General features: G+C 46.7%; 1 protein-coding gene across 4 annotated transcripts in view; it reads right to left on the bottom strand.

The window, feature by feature from the left end:
* ZFP91 (ZFP91 zinc finger protein, atypical E3 ubiquitin ligase) overlaps positions 1-14,653 on the bottom strand; it is a 654,237-nt gene that overhangs the window by 29,809 nt on the left and 609,775 nt on the right. For all 4 annotated transcript variants that reach the window (XM_069628854.1, XM_069628855.1, XM_069628856.1 and 1 more), the window contains one exon: positions 6,574-6,673. In XM_069628854.1, the coding sequence (XP_069484955.1) occupies positions 6,574-6,673 (100 nt within the window). The remainder of the gene's footprint in view (positions 1-6,573; positions 6,674-14,653) is intronic.

Here is a 14,653-nt window from a genome sequence, read left to right as displayed (position 1 = left end):
GAGTCCCCCCAACGTCCTCCCTCTTGTCCCCACGACTGAGGCCCAGGAACAGTGAGATCTGCAGAGCTGCACAGGAACAGGAGTCATCTGCTGCATCTTTTCTTCATTGTAAAGGAACTGTATAAAGTCTAAGAGAACTTACCTCTTGCTGTAGAGTTGCTTAAATCTTCTACTACTCACAAGTCCAATCAGCTTGCAGCCCTACATTTGATTCTTCTTTTTTCAAAGACTTCTAAAACATTGTGCAAAGACTTTTCAATGAACCTACCAGAAGTGCTTCATCCTATATAAGACTTTTTGCCCATTGACTTTGGCCTAACCTATTGTACTGAATGACTCTTCCTGAGTGGATCCAAAAGTATTTGCTTGCTTAACAATATTTGTGATCTCTTGTTTGTTCTAAATAATCTTTTCCTTTGACTTATTACTATATGATCCTAAATGCAACAGCGATATATTAATGTCACCAGCACCCTAGCAATTGAAGTCACCTGAGGGTGTAGGTAGTGTATGTGGGCCATCCAAAAAGGGTATGTACTGATTTAGAGATATTAAGAGTGTGTATTTCATGAAGTGTATTTGAATGCTACTATTATATTGCTCCCTTCTGAAGGATTATTCTAACTGACTGATAAATTAATAATTGTTTATTCAAGAAACCTTGAGTGTAAGAGTTTATTTGAATACTTGTAACTGTAAATCGCTGTGTAACTCCACTACAGCTCACAATGACCCCTCTTGAGATGAGCCTGGCTGCTCAACACGCTACCAAAACTGTGTAGTACAAGCTTATACCAAAGGTTGGGTTTCCTATACCTGTAGTCAGAGTTATTTGTAGTGTTCCCAGAGGGTACTGCATACAAATTCTGCCTAACACCAGCAAATGCAGACATCTCTCTGCATTAATGTGTGATTCGAGAAGAAGGTTAGAAGCACAATGCGCTCCGTGAGCGTCATTTCTGACAGAACCTAGGGTAAAAATTTAGGATGCGTTCTTAGGATGACACGGTCCTTAAGGAACAAATTGAATGGAGGTTCTGACGAGAGAGCCTGCAACTCACTAATCCTCCTGGTTGACGTGATCGCTACCAAGAAAGCCGCTTTCCAGGATACACATTTTATGTCACACCTATGAATTGGTTCATACAGTGGTTCCATGAGTGCTGCTAAGACTGTATTCACGCTCCATGAAGGAATCGGTGTTGGAGGGAAGGTACGCATCAATCCATTCAGGAATATCTTGATCGCTGGTTTGGTGAGCAAAGATTGTTGATCTGAATTGTCGTGTATGCCGATATGGCAGATAGATGTACCTTGTTAGATGACAGGGAGAGCCCTGCTTTGGCCAGATGCAACAGGTAAGGTAGTACTTGTTCGATCGAAGCTGAGAGAGGGTTCACCAATGAAGTTTTGCATCACTTGGTGAAACAAGTCCATTTTCGAATGTAAGTGATCCGAGTGGAGGAGGCCTGAGAAGCCTTGATATCCCAGCATTCTGCAGAAAGATTCAAATTGATTAATTTTCGCCGCTCAGAAGCCACGCCCTGAGTGATAGGCTCGCTGGGTCGTGGTGGAGAACCTTGCGATTCTGTTGCGTTAAGAGGCTCTGATGCACTTTGAGGTGAATTGCGGGCCATCGGGAAAGGTGTCGCAGGGTTGGGTACCAAACTTGGCGAGCCCAATCCGGTGCTATTAGAATCATTGAGCAGGCCTGTTCTTTCAGTCTGCGAAGTACTCTCGCTATGAGCGTGATCGGAAGGAAGGCATAAAGAATTTCCCTGTCCAGTCCACTGAGAAGGCGTCCCGGATATCTGGAGGCAAACCTGTGGCATTTCCTGTTGGCCTTGGTGGCAAAGAGCTCGATCTGCGGATGTCCCCATTCGTGAAATATTTGCTGGGCTTCTGCTTCGTCTAGTTCCCATTCGTTTGCAGTAAAAGTCTAAAACAAGTTACCACCTATGAGGGACAAACAATATCAAAGTCAGTGGACTAGAAGAGTCTGCAGGAAGCCAGGACAGCCAAAGTCAATTTGAAACAGTCTATGGAGCCAAGACACTTCTTAGAATCAAAGTCTTGCAAAGTTAGAGAGTTTGTTAATAAATCACTTCAAGGGTCACAAGCTGTTAAGCCTGTGGAACCAGAGTTGGAATCAACTCTAAAAGTAAGCCACTTAAATTCCCAATGGAGAAAAGCACAGCTAAAAGGCAATGAGGTAAGTACCCCAAGTCTAAACAGTACCTATGTTTTGAAGAAGAGTAGTCCAGCTGGATTCTGTCCTGCTTCAGCGGTGCAGACCCAGTGTTCCTTAGCCTTAGTCATGGGGACAAGAAGGAGGACGTCTGGAGGGCTCCTGCGGCGGTACTTCAGAGGTTGTCAGCAGCTACAGGCTCTTTTCGGTTCAACAGCACTTTGTGGTTTCAATGCTTAATAAACAGCACCGTTGCAGATCTCTGATACCGGTTGGGCTTCCTTCCCTCCTTGGGTCCTACACTCTGGTGAGGGGACTAGAGATCTGGTCGTCCTGCTTCTGGAGGGTCCTTAGGAGACTCCTGGAGCTTCTGATCAGATTTCAGACATTTCACTCGACTACGGATTACTCGACCCGTGTCACTCAGTCCTTGCAGCAATGAAGAACAGTCGGGGAAGATGGTCCAGTGGAGTTTGTCCTGGGGTTAGTTGGTCCCACTAACCCAAGGGGAGAAGTTGTCCCTTCCGGAGCATCTGTCGAATTGAGTTTCAGCACAGCAGCAGGGCTTCTTTGAGCAATTCAAAAGTCCAGGAGGATGCAGCAAGCTTTGTTCACGGTTTCTTCGTGGGCTGTTTCTACCAGTGGTCGACTCTGCTTCCATTCCCAAAACCCTCACCTTTTAAGCAGGTTTCTCCCGTTCAGGCACAGTCTAGGCTGTCAATCACACAGCAGGGTGGCTGTCCTCAAAGGACAGCCAGCCAGCCAATCAGGACTGGTTGCATTCAGGTATTCCTAGAGACAAAGTACAGGGGAGTTTCGGGACCCTGCCTCACATCCGGTCCTTCCAGATACACTGGAGCCAGAGGCTGGCTTCAGGGCTGAAGTTTGCCAAAGGCAAGACAAACAAAGGGCTTGAATCTGTTTCGACAGTAAAACCAAAGAAAGACCTCACAAACCGAAAATGGCGAAAAAAGAAGACCGGGCCATTTTAATGAAATAGTCACCCATGGGTGCTGTACTGAAGCGGAGGGTTCAGCCTGTGACAGGAAAGCACAATGGTAGGAAAATTAAACCACTGCCCACAGCCATTTAAAGTAGGGAGGGTAACAAAAATGTTACATGAATTGTAGGATGAGGTGCTACTAGGTAAGGCCCCTCCACCCCCCCAGCACTCCACATAAAATGGTGTGTGCTGGGCCTACAAAGAGAGAAGGTAAGCAAAGTCAATTTCACTTTACTATTCTTGAAAACAGTAGTTCACACAAGAAAAAGTATTTGAACCTTATGAGGAGTCTAAAAGATTTATCAGTGACAATGCAACTAAAGGCGCTGTGTGTCAACATACAAAAAGTAGATGCCTATGGAGTTTTTCCAAAAACAGTAGAAACACATAATCCAAATCGGGTAAAAACACATGAGAGTGAGAAAAAGGTCTCGCTCACTCCAGGGATCAAATTAAAAAGTCCTAAGTGCAACAAAAGAGTTGGGGATCTCTAAGGTGAGAGGATTTTAGCACCAAAATGAAAATTCTCCCCAACAATGCTTGAACTAAGGTTAGCGAAACAACCACTAGGTCATCCCACTGACCACTTGTCTGAGACCACTGTTTCGCTAACCACTCCTTCACTGGGCACATGCGCAACCGTGCGTGCGGGACCAGTTAAATGCATGAAGCCATCATCCCGAGCAACTGCATTGCTTTGCGTACAGTTATTTGGCAACCGGCTAGATACTGAGGTATTTGCAGCAGTATGTTTTGCACTCTTGTTTGATGGAAAAACTAGACCTTCTTCTGTATTTATGACAGCTCCCAAGAACTGTTTTGTTTTGCTTGGAAAGAGACTTTACTTTCTCGTTGATTGAGGATCCCAATTGGAACAGAAGATTTATTGTTCTCTGGGTAATGTGCTTGCAAATTTGGGGGAATTCCCCAGTTATAAGATAAGGGTACACTGGGATTGATTCTCTGCGTAGGTGCGCTGCCACTACCGCTAGTACCTTGGTGAATACCCTTGGAGCGGAGGCTATGCCAAAGAGTAGCACCTTGAATTGGTAGTGTTGGTTTGCTATATTAAGTGCAAGAATTTGTGTGCTGGGAACATTGAAATTAAGAAAGTATGTTTCATATCCAAGGTTGACATGTAATCCCCGTTTTAACAGTGGGATTACTTCCTGTAGCAGTCATGCTGATTTTTTTTTGCTTAGGAGGGGTTGAGCTCCCTTGCCAGGAGGGGCTTCAGCAGAGGCGTTCCTGCTCTCTTTCTTGTGGTGGGGACTACTAGAGAGTCTGGCTTTAGCTGCGCCCTAATGTCCAAAGGGTCCGAAGCAACTGGTCTAAACATCTTTTTGATGCATGGGTTGACTGCCCTTGTCAGATTGGGGGGTAAGTAGTGAGGGCTGAATACGCCTCTGGACCGATTGAAGGAGGGATAAACTGTGCTGCAGATTTCGTATCCACAAGGATGTCCTCTACGAAGTCTTTATCGACTAGAGCTTCCCTGGGTACCGATCTTAAAGCGTTCTGCAGCCTTTAAGAGTAGGTCATTGTACTGCAGCTGGTTGTCTACCGGGGAAGTCAGCCATCGGTTGGTCAGTGTGGTCTGGCGATTGGATGATAACGTTATCATCATCACAGTATTGGTCTAAGTCCCCTGTTTCCCCTTGGTCCTCTGGGTCTGAATATGAGCCAGGGTCATGTGAGCCTTGAGTGTCCTTGTAATATGTGTCTTGACCTACGTCCTGATATGACCAGGTAGTAGCTTGCGTGGCGTCTAGGTGGGCTGTGTTGGCGGCAGGCTGTTTGCATGCTGCTTCACCTTGAAGAGGGGTGGGGGGGTGCTGAACGTTTTGGAGTTGATCTGGGAGCTTATCAAAGAAATGTATACAACTGGACATTCTCCACATAACCTTATCAAATTGTTCTGGGGTCCATTGGGAGGAGCTTGGCAATACTAAGGGAGCAGGTGTAGGTGGGCGTTCTGGGGCATGGGTCTGTTTATGATGCATTGCCCCTGAAAGAGTGCCCTCAGGGGTAGAAAAATCCCTACTGTTTGTACCTTGTGACTTTGTGGCTTGGGGCGTCGAAGATATTGAGTTTGACTTTCTGGCCTTCAGTATGGCATCAGGGACGTATTTTTTTTTATTAAGTCGCTCATTTTCGAGTTTTATCCCGGGGCCATTGACGCGTCTTTCAAAGCCCGATCATCGGAACCCGGGGACTTCCCAGATTTGGACACGTGTTGGAAACAGACTTTGGCATCTGTTTCAGGGGCCTGTAATGTGGTGATCACGATGGCACAGAGGACTTGAAATGTTCAGACCTTCCTTTCACCACAGCGTATCAGTAGACTACGTGGTCCACTTTCGGTCATGGGGTGTGTGCTTGGTGTGGTGTGAACTGGGGGTGCTTGAGCCACCTGGTGTCGTCTCCGTAGCAGAACCACCGCCCTGCCGGTTGGAGTCGGGGGCTTGCAAGTGAAAATCCATTGAATCCCAATCGCCCTTGGCATCACTTAGGATGCCGACGCTGCCATCGCTGGATGCTCCCTCAATGTCCATGGCGGCCTCTGCGTCCTTGCAAAGTTTTTTGGCATGGTCCCTAGGAAGGCAAAGGTAACACAGTGTGTGAATCCTTCCAGGGAAACTTCCTGTTACAGGAAGAACAGAATATAAAATGAGTTTTCCATAGTGTATGAAGATGGCATCCTGGCAAAATATATGGGAATATACATTCTCTAAGTGAGATGGAATATGAACCTCCCCCAGCTCTCCCTACTGTGCAGGGCCGGGGCCTGTTGGGGCCTGGAAGGCCGCAGACAAAGTTCATCAAGACTGGAGTCATTGTTGTGGACGGATGGTCTTGTCCTTGAAAGCCGTTGCCAGAGATCTGGCGGTGTACGGTTGTCGAAAGGACAGAAAGAAAAACTAAGTTTAAACTTTTCCAAAGTAATGGCGCCAGCCAAGAAGGAACTCTGCGATATGCGTTCGACTAATATGTCGGAAAAAACAATCTGAGTGACCGACGCATGATGTACTATGGGTACAGTGGACATCGCACTATGGAAAGTATTGCTGGCACGCCCTGTCAACGTCCCTTTTCAAGATCCGAAAACAAAAAATGTAATACTCTGCGGCTACCACTAGATGTCAGCCTATGCATAGCATGTGATCTAAGCAGATCCACAAGTTTCAGAGCTATACATACACATTTACACACACACACACACGCAGAAAGGTTAACATCTAAAATATGGAAAGAAATATAAAAGCAATTCATATATACACTGTTCATTTTCCTGTGGTGAAAACTGGGCCAACAATCAGGAGTCTGTTCAAGCTCCCGAAACAAGAGCATGAACGCCAGAATGAACAGCATCATTACTCACTGCAAAGGCTTCTCTCCCGTATGGATCATTCTATGCACAGCAAGATTATGGGAACTCTTGAAGGCGCGGGCGCAGTATTCACATATATAATCCCGTTGGTCTGTGGAAACAGGAAGAATGAGGGGGAGAAAAATAAGGAGTGATAGGAGTACAGAGTTATATTTCAAAATTACATGGAACCAAAAACTGTAAATACTTTGCAGAACAGCTATATATGGATCCCCTCAGTAATCTATTTCAATTATAACAAGCGACTGAAGAAAACATTTAGCTACATCGTTGAGCAGTTTTTTGGGGGAAGTGAGAACATGGTGGTCTGCATACAAACTGCAAAGTCTAAGATCGGAATAAGTTCCTCACCTGTAACTTTTGCTCTCCAGCATGGGTCTTGCATGGATTCACATGCTATGAATATTGATGTCAGGCTGGGAAACCCTGCTAAATTAAAAGCAGTTTAGCTTTAAGCTAAAAACTGCATTGTCTCTTGTTTAGCCTATTGCCGCCACTTTGGGTCATACTGCCCCAATAACACTTGTCCTTCTTAGCTCCACTTCTGGTGGCCATCTTCAGATTTGGTCTCACTCGTAAAGTGGCAGTAGGACCCAAGAAGAGCCATAGAGGGGACGGGAAGGGTTTGCATGTGAATCCATATAAGAACCACGCTGGAGAACAAGAGTTACAGGTAAGTAACTTGTTCCTTCTCCAGCATGGGGGTCTTACATGGATTCACATGCTATGAATAAGATTACACAGTGTGAAGGCATCATGAAGCAAGACACAGACAACTTTAACGTCTCTGTCCAAAACCTATTGTTGCCCTCACAACTACAGCTAAACAATGTGTAGTGTAGGGATGCCAATAATGAAAGAAATGGTGATCAACACAATGTTCTGAGCTTCTTCCAGCTCTTAGCTGTCTCTTTTGCTCCCCTTCCCCAAGTTCAAGAAGGTTCCACAAAGTCTCAAGATTACCTTTTCCCAGTTCAAGGCAATGCAGTTCCACACAATCCTCTGGGTTTCCTTCCCCAAGTTTAATGCAACACAATTCACACAAAAAGGGGGTCTTGAGGCTCCATCCTCAAGACAGAATTTGCAGTTCATCAAATCTCAGGGTTCCCTTCCCCAAGATTTCAACGTAGAACCTTACATGGGTGCCAATCTTTCAAAGTTCAACACAAAACTATATCCAATTGACCTTCCTTCTAGTTTGCTTTCTCAGTTAATTTTCAGTGCTTCTTTGTTTATTTCACAGTGGCTTTGACTTTCACCATTTAGGGCTTAAGGGTGTAGGTGCAGTTGTCAGGCCACACGGTCCACCCAACACAAGTTGCGCAACCAGCAACCCCCCCACAAAAGGAATGTTACAGGCATATGTGACTGCCTTGTGACCGATGTTCAAATACTACTATGCAGTATTTTGCCAGCTGGGCACACCTTTTTTAGTGGCCGTTATGAGCATTTTTTCAAAATCACTATATTGGAGTAGGACTTGGAAAAGCCAACCATGGCCATTCACAACCCCGGTTGAGCAAAGCTGCACTCTTAATTAGTGTAAACCAGCAGCAAGGCCGACCTAAAGAGGAAGGGGGTATTGTTGTATACTAAAAACTTAACACTTCACAGACTTGATAAGAAAAAGGCTGACATGAAAATAACAAAAGAAAAACAGAATTACATAATACTGCAGTAAGGCACACTTTAAAATATCTCAGCGTAAGTAAAAATGCTTAAGTACATACATAAAACTCACTGTGGGGTTACCGACTATGGGTTACACAATACTTTAGAATCACAAGCAGATACTCATACAACACATGCATTAATTGTACAGCGAACAGATTGAATTGATATTGTATTTCTATCGCATTCGCACACAAGTGTTAAAGAGTGCGACAAGGCAAGGGAGGGGAACAGGGGAGAACAAAAACGACGATCTTACAAGGCACAGTGACATTGAGAACGCGCAAGTGCATGGAAGAGGAGGAGGGGAAAAGTGCATGGAAGAGGGGAATAGAAAGTGCGTAGCAAAGGATAAACAGATAAATAATGGCTGATATTAAGCAAATTTCAATACATTGGTATTAGACTTCCAAGTCAACCACCCCCAAATACTACAACTTTATAAGTATATCCCTAGCCTGTACCAACTCCCTGGAAGTCTTTTAGGTGTCCCAAAAAGTGTCTGAAAAAAGAGGGAAGTAATCCAGGAGGGCCCACTCAGCTAGTGCAGGTAATTATTGAAGTTCAATTAGTGCAGGACAAATGCAAGCATGTGAAATAGGGACTTAAGGATCTTAAGTCTCATTCCATCAAAAGGAGGACCAGCCACCACTCCTGGGTTCACAAGTATGACCCACAGAAGTACTGGCCCAGACACCACCACCCTGACACATCCCCGGAGAGAGGTTAGAACTTCATGCTCGATGCAAACCCAACGGTGAGGGTAGCGGTTGTAAGTGTGCAGGAGGAGAAGACTGACACACTGATGGCATAGTGGTTGGTATAGACTTATTTTGTCTTAAAATTAAAGAAAACCCATCTGTCTCTACTGCTATGAGGAGATTTCCTGCCTTAACTAAAATACTAAGGGTGTTGTCAGAAGGTCCTTTAACTCAAAAGTCCACCGTCCTGCGGCCAAAGTCCCCATCTCTGTCCCTTAAACTTATAACTAAACTAAATATTGTGCCAATATTTTTGGTCCTATGAGAAGGACTCCCTTCTCCTGGACTAGGCATCACAGGTCAAGTCATGATTTGCCTTACAAGTTATTTACCAGGGGGAATGACTCCCTTCCCCTGGTTCTATTGTTCCACCGGTGACACTTGTTTAGCCAGAAGCAATGACTTCCTTCCCCTGGCTTCTTTACTTGAGCTTTCGTCTGGTTTAATCTATCAGAAGAATGACTCCCTTCTACTGATATTCAGGCTTTCACAGTTCCTCACAAAGCCAGGGTGACCGACTCCCTTCCCCTGGCCTCTCCACTTTAGGATTTCTTAGCAACACAGTTCAAACAAACATAGGATTCTCGACTCAGGCTTTCCCCACTATCACCCACTTGGTTTACTAGCCTGCCAAGTACTGCCACAAGGAAGATGTTTCAACGTTCTCTTCTTTGCTGCAGGCTCCAGACCCATATTTTCCAGCTTCGTTTAGTAGGCACGTCTGGTTCACTAACCTGCCAAGCACTGCCACGAGGAAGATGCCCTTGCTTCCTTATTCTCTTTTAGTGCGGGTCCCCGACAAACGTTTCTCTGGTTAGTTCACTGGGCAGACTTCGTTTACTTGCCTGCCAAGTACTGCCACGAAGATATGCGATAACTCCTTGAGGTTTTTCTTCAGTGTTATGGTTTTAAGTGGGGCTTCAATTTGGGGACCCCTTCTCTTGGGAGTTTCCTACATCCCCACTCAGCCCAGGGGGTCTTGTCTTAGCCCTGTTATTTGTATAGGTCGAGAGGTGAGGCTGTACTTCTTGGGGTTTGCCATTTTACAGCCACTCAGGGCTGTGTGTGTGATATATTAAAGTTTTTTTGTTTAGCAGACTGCTTTAGCGCTGCTGCTGCCGGCGTACATTTGTTGCTCCCCCTAATTGCTGCATACTCCCTCACTTCTGTGTTGCGAGGTAGAGGCTAGTCCTCTTTCCTGCTTCACGGGGGAGGGGTGGGGGGGTTTCAGGGTGTCGGAGGCAGGCACAGCCTTGTCCTCATCCCGACCTCGGCACACATCGGATCAATCGACCGCGCTTAAGACAAGCCTGTTTGTGCCCGTCCGTGCATGGAGTGTGCACAATGCTATGCCCTTCAGGACTGGCTCCACTTCCGAGAGGGGCGGTAATCGCACATTACTACCATCTCTTGCTCCCAGCACCACCATGTGCCCAGCTGGCTTTACAGCAGTCCGTCCAGAAAGTCCATCTCTACTGGAACACAAGCGTACCACTATGCTACAATGTGCACTACTGAATACTCGATCCCTCGTTGCCCATGCACTGGACTGCTATGACCTCCTTGTCCAGGAGGAGCTTGATTTTCTCTACATCACTGAGACTTGGTTTAGGGAGACATCTGGCCCTGCCATTGTCCAGGGTCTCCCCAATGGATATGCCATTGCACAAGCTGACCGCACCGCCCCCACTCTTGGAGTGGGGGGGGGGGGGGGAATCACCCTGATCTATAAAAGCACCTATAGAACCTCTAGTTTAGATCCTAAGCATTCACTGAAAACGGAATGTATTCTCACCTGTAGCTGCATTTCTCCTATTCACACTTTTACAGCACTACTAGTATATCACCCCCCTGGGAATGATACCGCATTTTATACCGACTTTCCTGCATTCGGGCTGGAACTACTTGTAAAATATCCTAACCTCGTTACGCTAGGTGACTTCAATCTCCCCACAAATCCGGTGTCCACAAAATCTGTCACAAAGTTCCTTGCACTTATGGTGGACTTAGGTCTCCTCCAGGGGGTTATGACCTCCATCCATAAAGGCGGCAATATACTGGATTTTATTTTCGCTGCAGCCATGTCCCTAAATATAGCTAACCCAGTCCCTTTACTTTGATCTGACCACTTTATGGTCCCTTTCTTCCCCGTCACAAAAAGTCCTCCCTCTGTGCCCAAGGAGCCTGCTATCCTCAAACGCAGCTGACCAGAGTAAAAAACCCCAACTGTCCTGCTCACTACAAAATCAGAACAACAGTAACAAAATCTGTATATCCACACTGGAAGTAGCCTTCCCAACTACTGCGAACTCCTTGGCCCCGGTTAAACTTTGTAAACAGCGAAGCCATCCCCCTGAACCATGGTTTTCCCAAGACCTAAAGGAAAGACTCTGCTGCAGGCAAGCTGAAAGGAAATGGCGCCAAAACTACCTGCCTGAATGCAAGTCACTATCATAATATGCGTGCCTTATATCATAGCGATATAATAAATGCCAAACGTATCTACTGAGGTTTGTTTATGGCCTTCTCGACCGACTGACCAAAGGCCCTCTTTAATCTTGTCCAATCTTTATCTACCCCCAAAGCTGGGCACAATGCGGCCCCTCCCTCCCAAATAGCTATGCAATGCCCTCTCTACTTTCTTTGTGGAAAACATTGCCACCATCCGTAACACTATTAAAGCCGACTCTCAGTCCACTCTGAAGCCTCTAGTGGTGACCACACCTCTTTCCACTACAAGGTCTTGGTCACCTTCCCCCCACTTCTCTAATACAGATGTGTTATCCGCTATGCTAAAATTAATGTCTAGAATGTAAACGGGAATTCGCAATACAAGAGGGAAAGGCTGAGATACGCACAGTTGAGACATTGGGCGCTTCAACTGGAGGTCAAGAGGGCGGCTACTAGAGCCCCAACGCGATTTGAGGCTTTTTTACTGTCTAACGATGGAAAGAAGGGCCTCAATTCTAACCTTTATAGGATTTTGAATGATGCTCATGCTGATCCTCAGTGGCCCTATATGTAGAAATGGGAGCAGATACTTGGTAGAGACATCAGCATGGAGGAATGGGGGAGACTGCGGAGGAGGTTACCCAAACTGGCAAAAGCGACCCAAATTCAAGAGGCATGGTTTAAGGTGCTAGTCGGGTGGCATACTCCTGCCCGGCTTCATACGATGTTTCCCACAAGATCAGAGGACTGTTGGAGGGGGTGTGGCCAGGTGGGAACTGCAGATCACATTTGGTGGAAATGCCCCAAAATCAAGCCCTTTTGGGAAGAGGTCCTGAGGGCGCAAAGTCAGGTTTTTGGCTCGGGAGATAAACTCGGGTACAGATCCTATTGTGCCTTCGGGACCCCATGGAGGGAGGGGAAATTAGGGGAAGGGAAAAGCGAAGGTAATTTTGATCCTCGCGGCTATGATGTTAATAGCCCAGAGGTGGAAAAGCCTGGATATTCCTGTGGGTCCCGATTGGTTTCGCAAAATTTGGGAGATCGCTGCATTGGAATGGGCGTCCTATGCGATGGAGGACAAACTACAGGACTTTGCCGCAGACTGGGGGGAGGTTATGGACTTTCTCAAGGATGACTACCGAGTGATGTGGTGCCCGCAACGCCTCAGACTGTTGGAGTTACAGTGAGGTGGAAGAACTGTCCAGTCTTAAGGAGTTTTGCTTTGTTGAAGGCTCTTTTTTCTTTTTGTTCCCGGTTTTCGGGTGGGCGGGAGGGGTTTCTCTATCTGACCTTGATTTGTTGTAAAATTCAATAAAAAGAGTTAAGAAAAAAAAAAAATAATAAAGTCTGCTTCACCGGATGACGCTATACCTCTGGCCCTTCTGCAAGTGTCCTCACCGGACATAATCAACTCCATTACCTAGGCCGTCAACATCTCCTTTGCGACAGGGGTGATACCCAATTCTCTTAAACACGCTTTGGTCATCCCTTTGTTAAAGCCATCACTCGACCCAGAGGTGCTGGCCAACGACCGTCCGATCTCGCTCCTCCCCTTCCTGATGAAAGTTCTGGAGGCGCTGGGGTCTCCCCTTCTTTCTGGAGTCCTCCCACTTCCGTGATCCTTTTCAATCTGGATTTCCACCAGTCAGAGGCACTGAGTCAGTACTTAATTCTGTCATGGACGACCTGCAGTGCCTGGCCGATCAGGGAAGTCCTGTTATTAGATCTGTCGGCTGCCTTCAACACCGTCAATCATGCCCTTCTCATCTCCCGGCTCTCGGAGGCAGGGATTGACCACCTAGTGCTAAATTGGTTCACTGGGTTCCTGGCAGACCGATCATAATCTGTGTCCCTCCCTCCTTTCCGTTCATTTATCCTGCGGCGTCCCTCAGGGATCGTCCCTGTCCCCTATTTTATTTAATATCTATATACGATATCTCCTGCTCCTTATCGCCTCTCATGGGTTCCGCTTTTACTCCTACGCGGATGACACCTAGATTCTGGATTGTCTCGATCTAACCAAAACCGAAACAGCTTTTCGCCTCAGGCGTTGCCTTGAGGATTTAGGCATTTGGATGTCACAGAACTGGCTGAAACTAAACACCAGCAATACCGAGGTTCTTGTGGCAGGCACATCCAATCCTCAATCCTTCTGGACCACAGAATTTTGGCCCTCCTCCCTGGGTCCCCTTTCTGTTCCGGTACCTTCAGTACGCAATCTTGGCATGAGGGTTTCAGCTGGCCTGACTATGGACGAACAAGTCATGCGCGTTATGTAAATCCGGTCACTTCAAGCTTAGGGTCCTTCGTAAGGTCCTTCTGTTTATCCCGGTCAGCAACCAGGTTCCCGTGGTTGCTGCCCTGGTGCCGAGTGTGCTGGATTACTGTAACTCGCTCTATTTAGCTCAACCTGCCTACCTGATAGGACGGCTTCAGCTCTTACAGAACGCTGCAGCACGTTCCATTCTCCATCCCCCCCTTTGGTGCCCACATGACCCCTTTACTCCGCCAGTTGCACTGGCTGCCAGTTGCTCAACGTATTCGGTTTAAATCTATGTGCATGGTGCACAGGGCCTTTTATGGCATTGGAGCTGAATATTTGCAGGCCAAGTTTACTCATTACCTACGGAGTCGCGCCCTCCGCTCCCAAGGGTCCTGCCGTCTATTGACAACTCGGTTTAGATTGGCTCGCAAAGGAGGCTTGTGTGTTCTCAGTAGCTGCGGCTAAGGAATGGAATAATCTGCCTCTTTCCTTGCGCGAGACCCCTGACCATTTTGCTTTCCGGCGAAACCTGAAAACATTACTGTTTTAACTTTTCACTCCGGTTCTGTTGGCTTTCCTGCTTCTCTCTCTCAACGCCATACCACCTTCGGGTGAGTGTGCGCTTTATAAAACTCTATAACATAACATATAGTGTATTTGGTTACTGCGACATGAGTCCCAAAACCCTCTTGCATCCCCTCAGGTGGCCCATAGATCCTTGTACCTTTCGGGATCTTCTTGGCAGGCTCTGGTCTGTCCTTCAGCTCTTGTCTGCGTCTTCTGCATCCGTCTTCTTCTCTTCGGCAGCTCCACGGTTTCAGACATCCTGCAGCCCTTGTGTCTGCTTCATACCACGTGGTCTACTTCCTTCCGCCAGTCGTTCCATGGCTCCACCAGCCACCAGTATGGTTCTTCTGTGCTGGAC

The sequence above is a fragment of the Ambystoma mexicanum genome, chromosome 12 (assembly GCF_040938575.1).
Source record: "Ambystoma mexicanum isolate Mex_15411 chromosome 12, UKY_AmexF1_1, whole genome shotgun sequence".
Lineage (NCBI taxonomy): Eukaryota > Metazoa > Chordata > Amphibia > Caudata > Ambystomatidae > Ambystoma > Ambystoma mexicanum.
The sequence above is the reverse complement of the archived record's forward strand: the minus strand, read 5'-3'. Positions and strand labels throughout refer to the sequence as shown.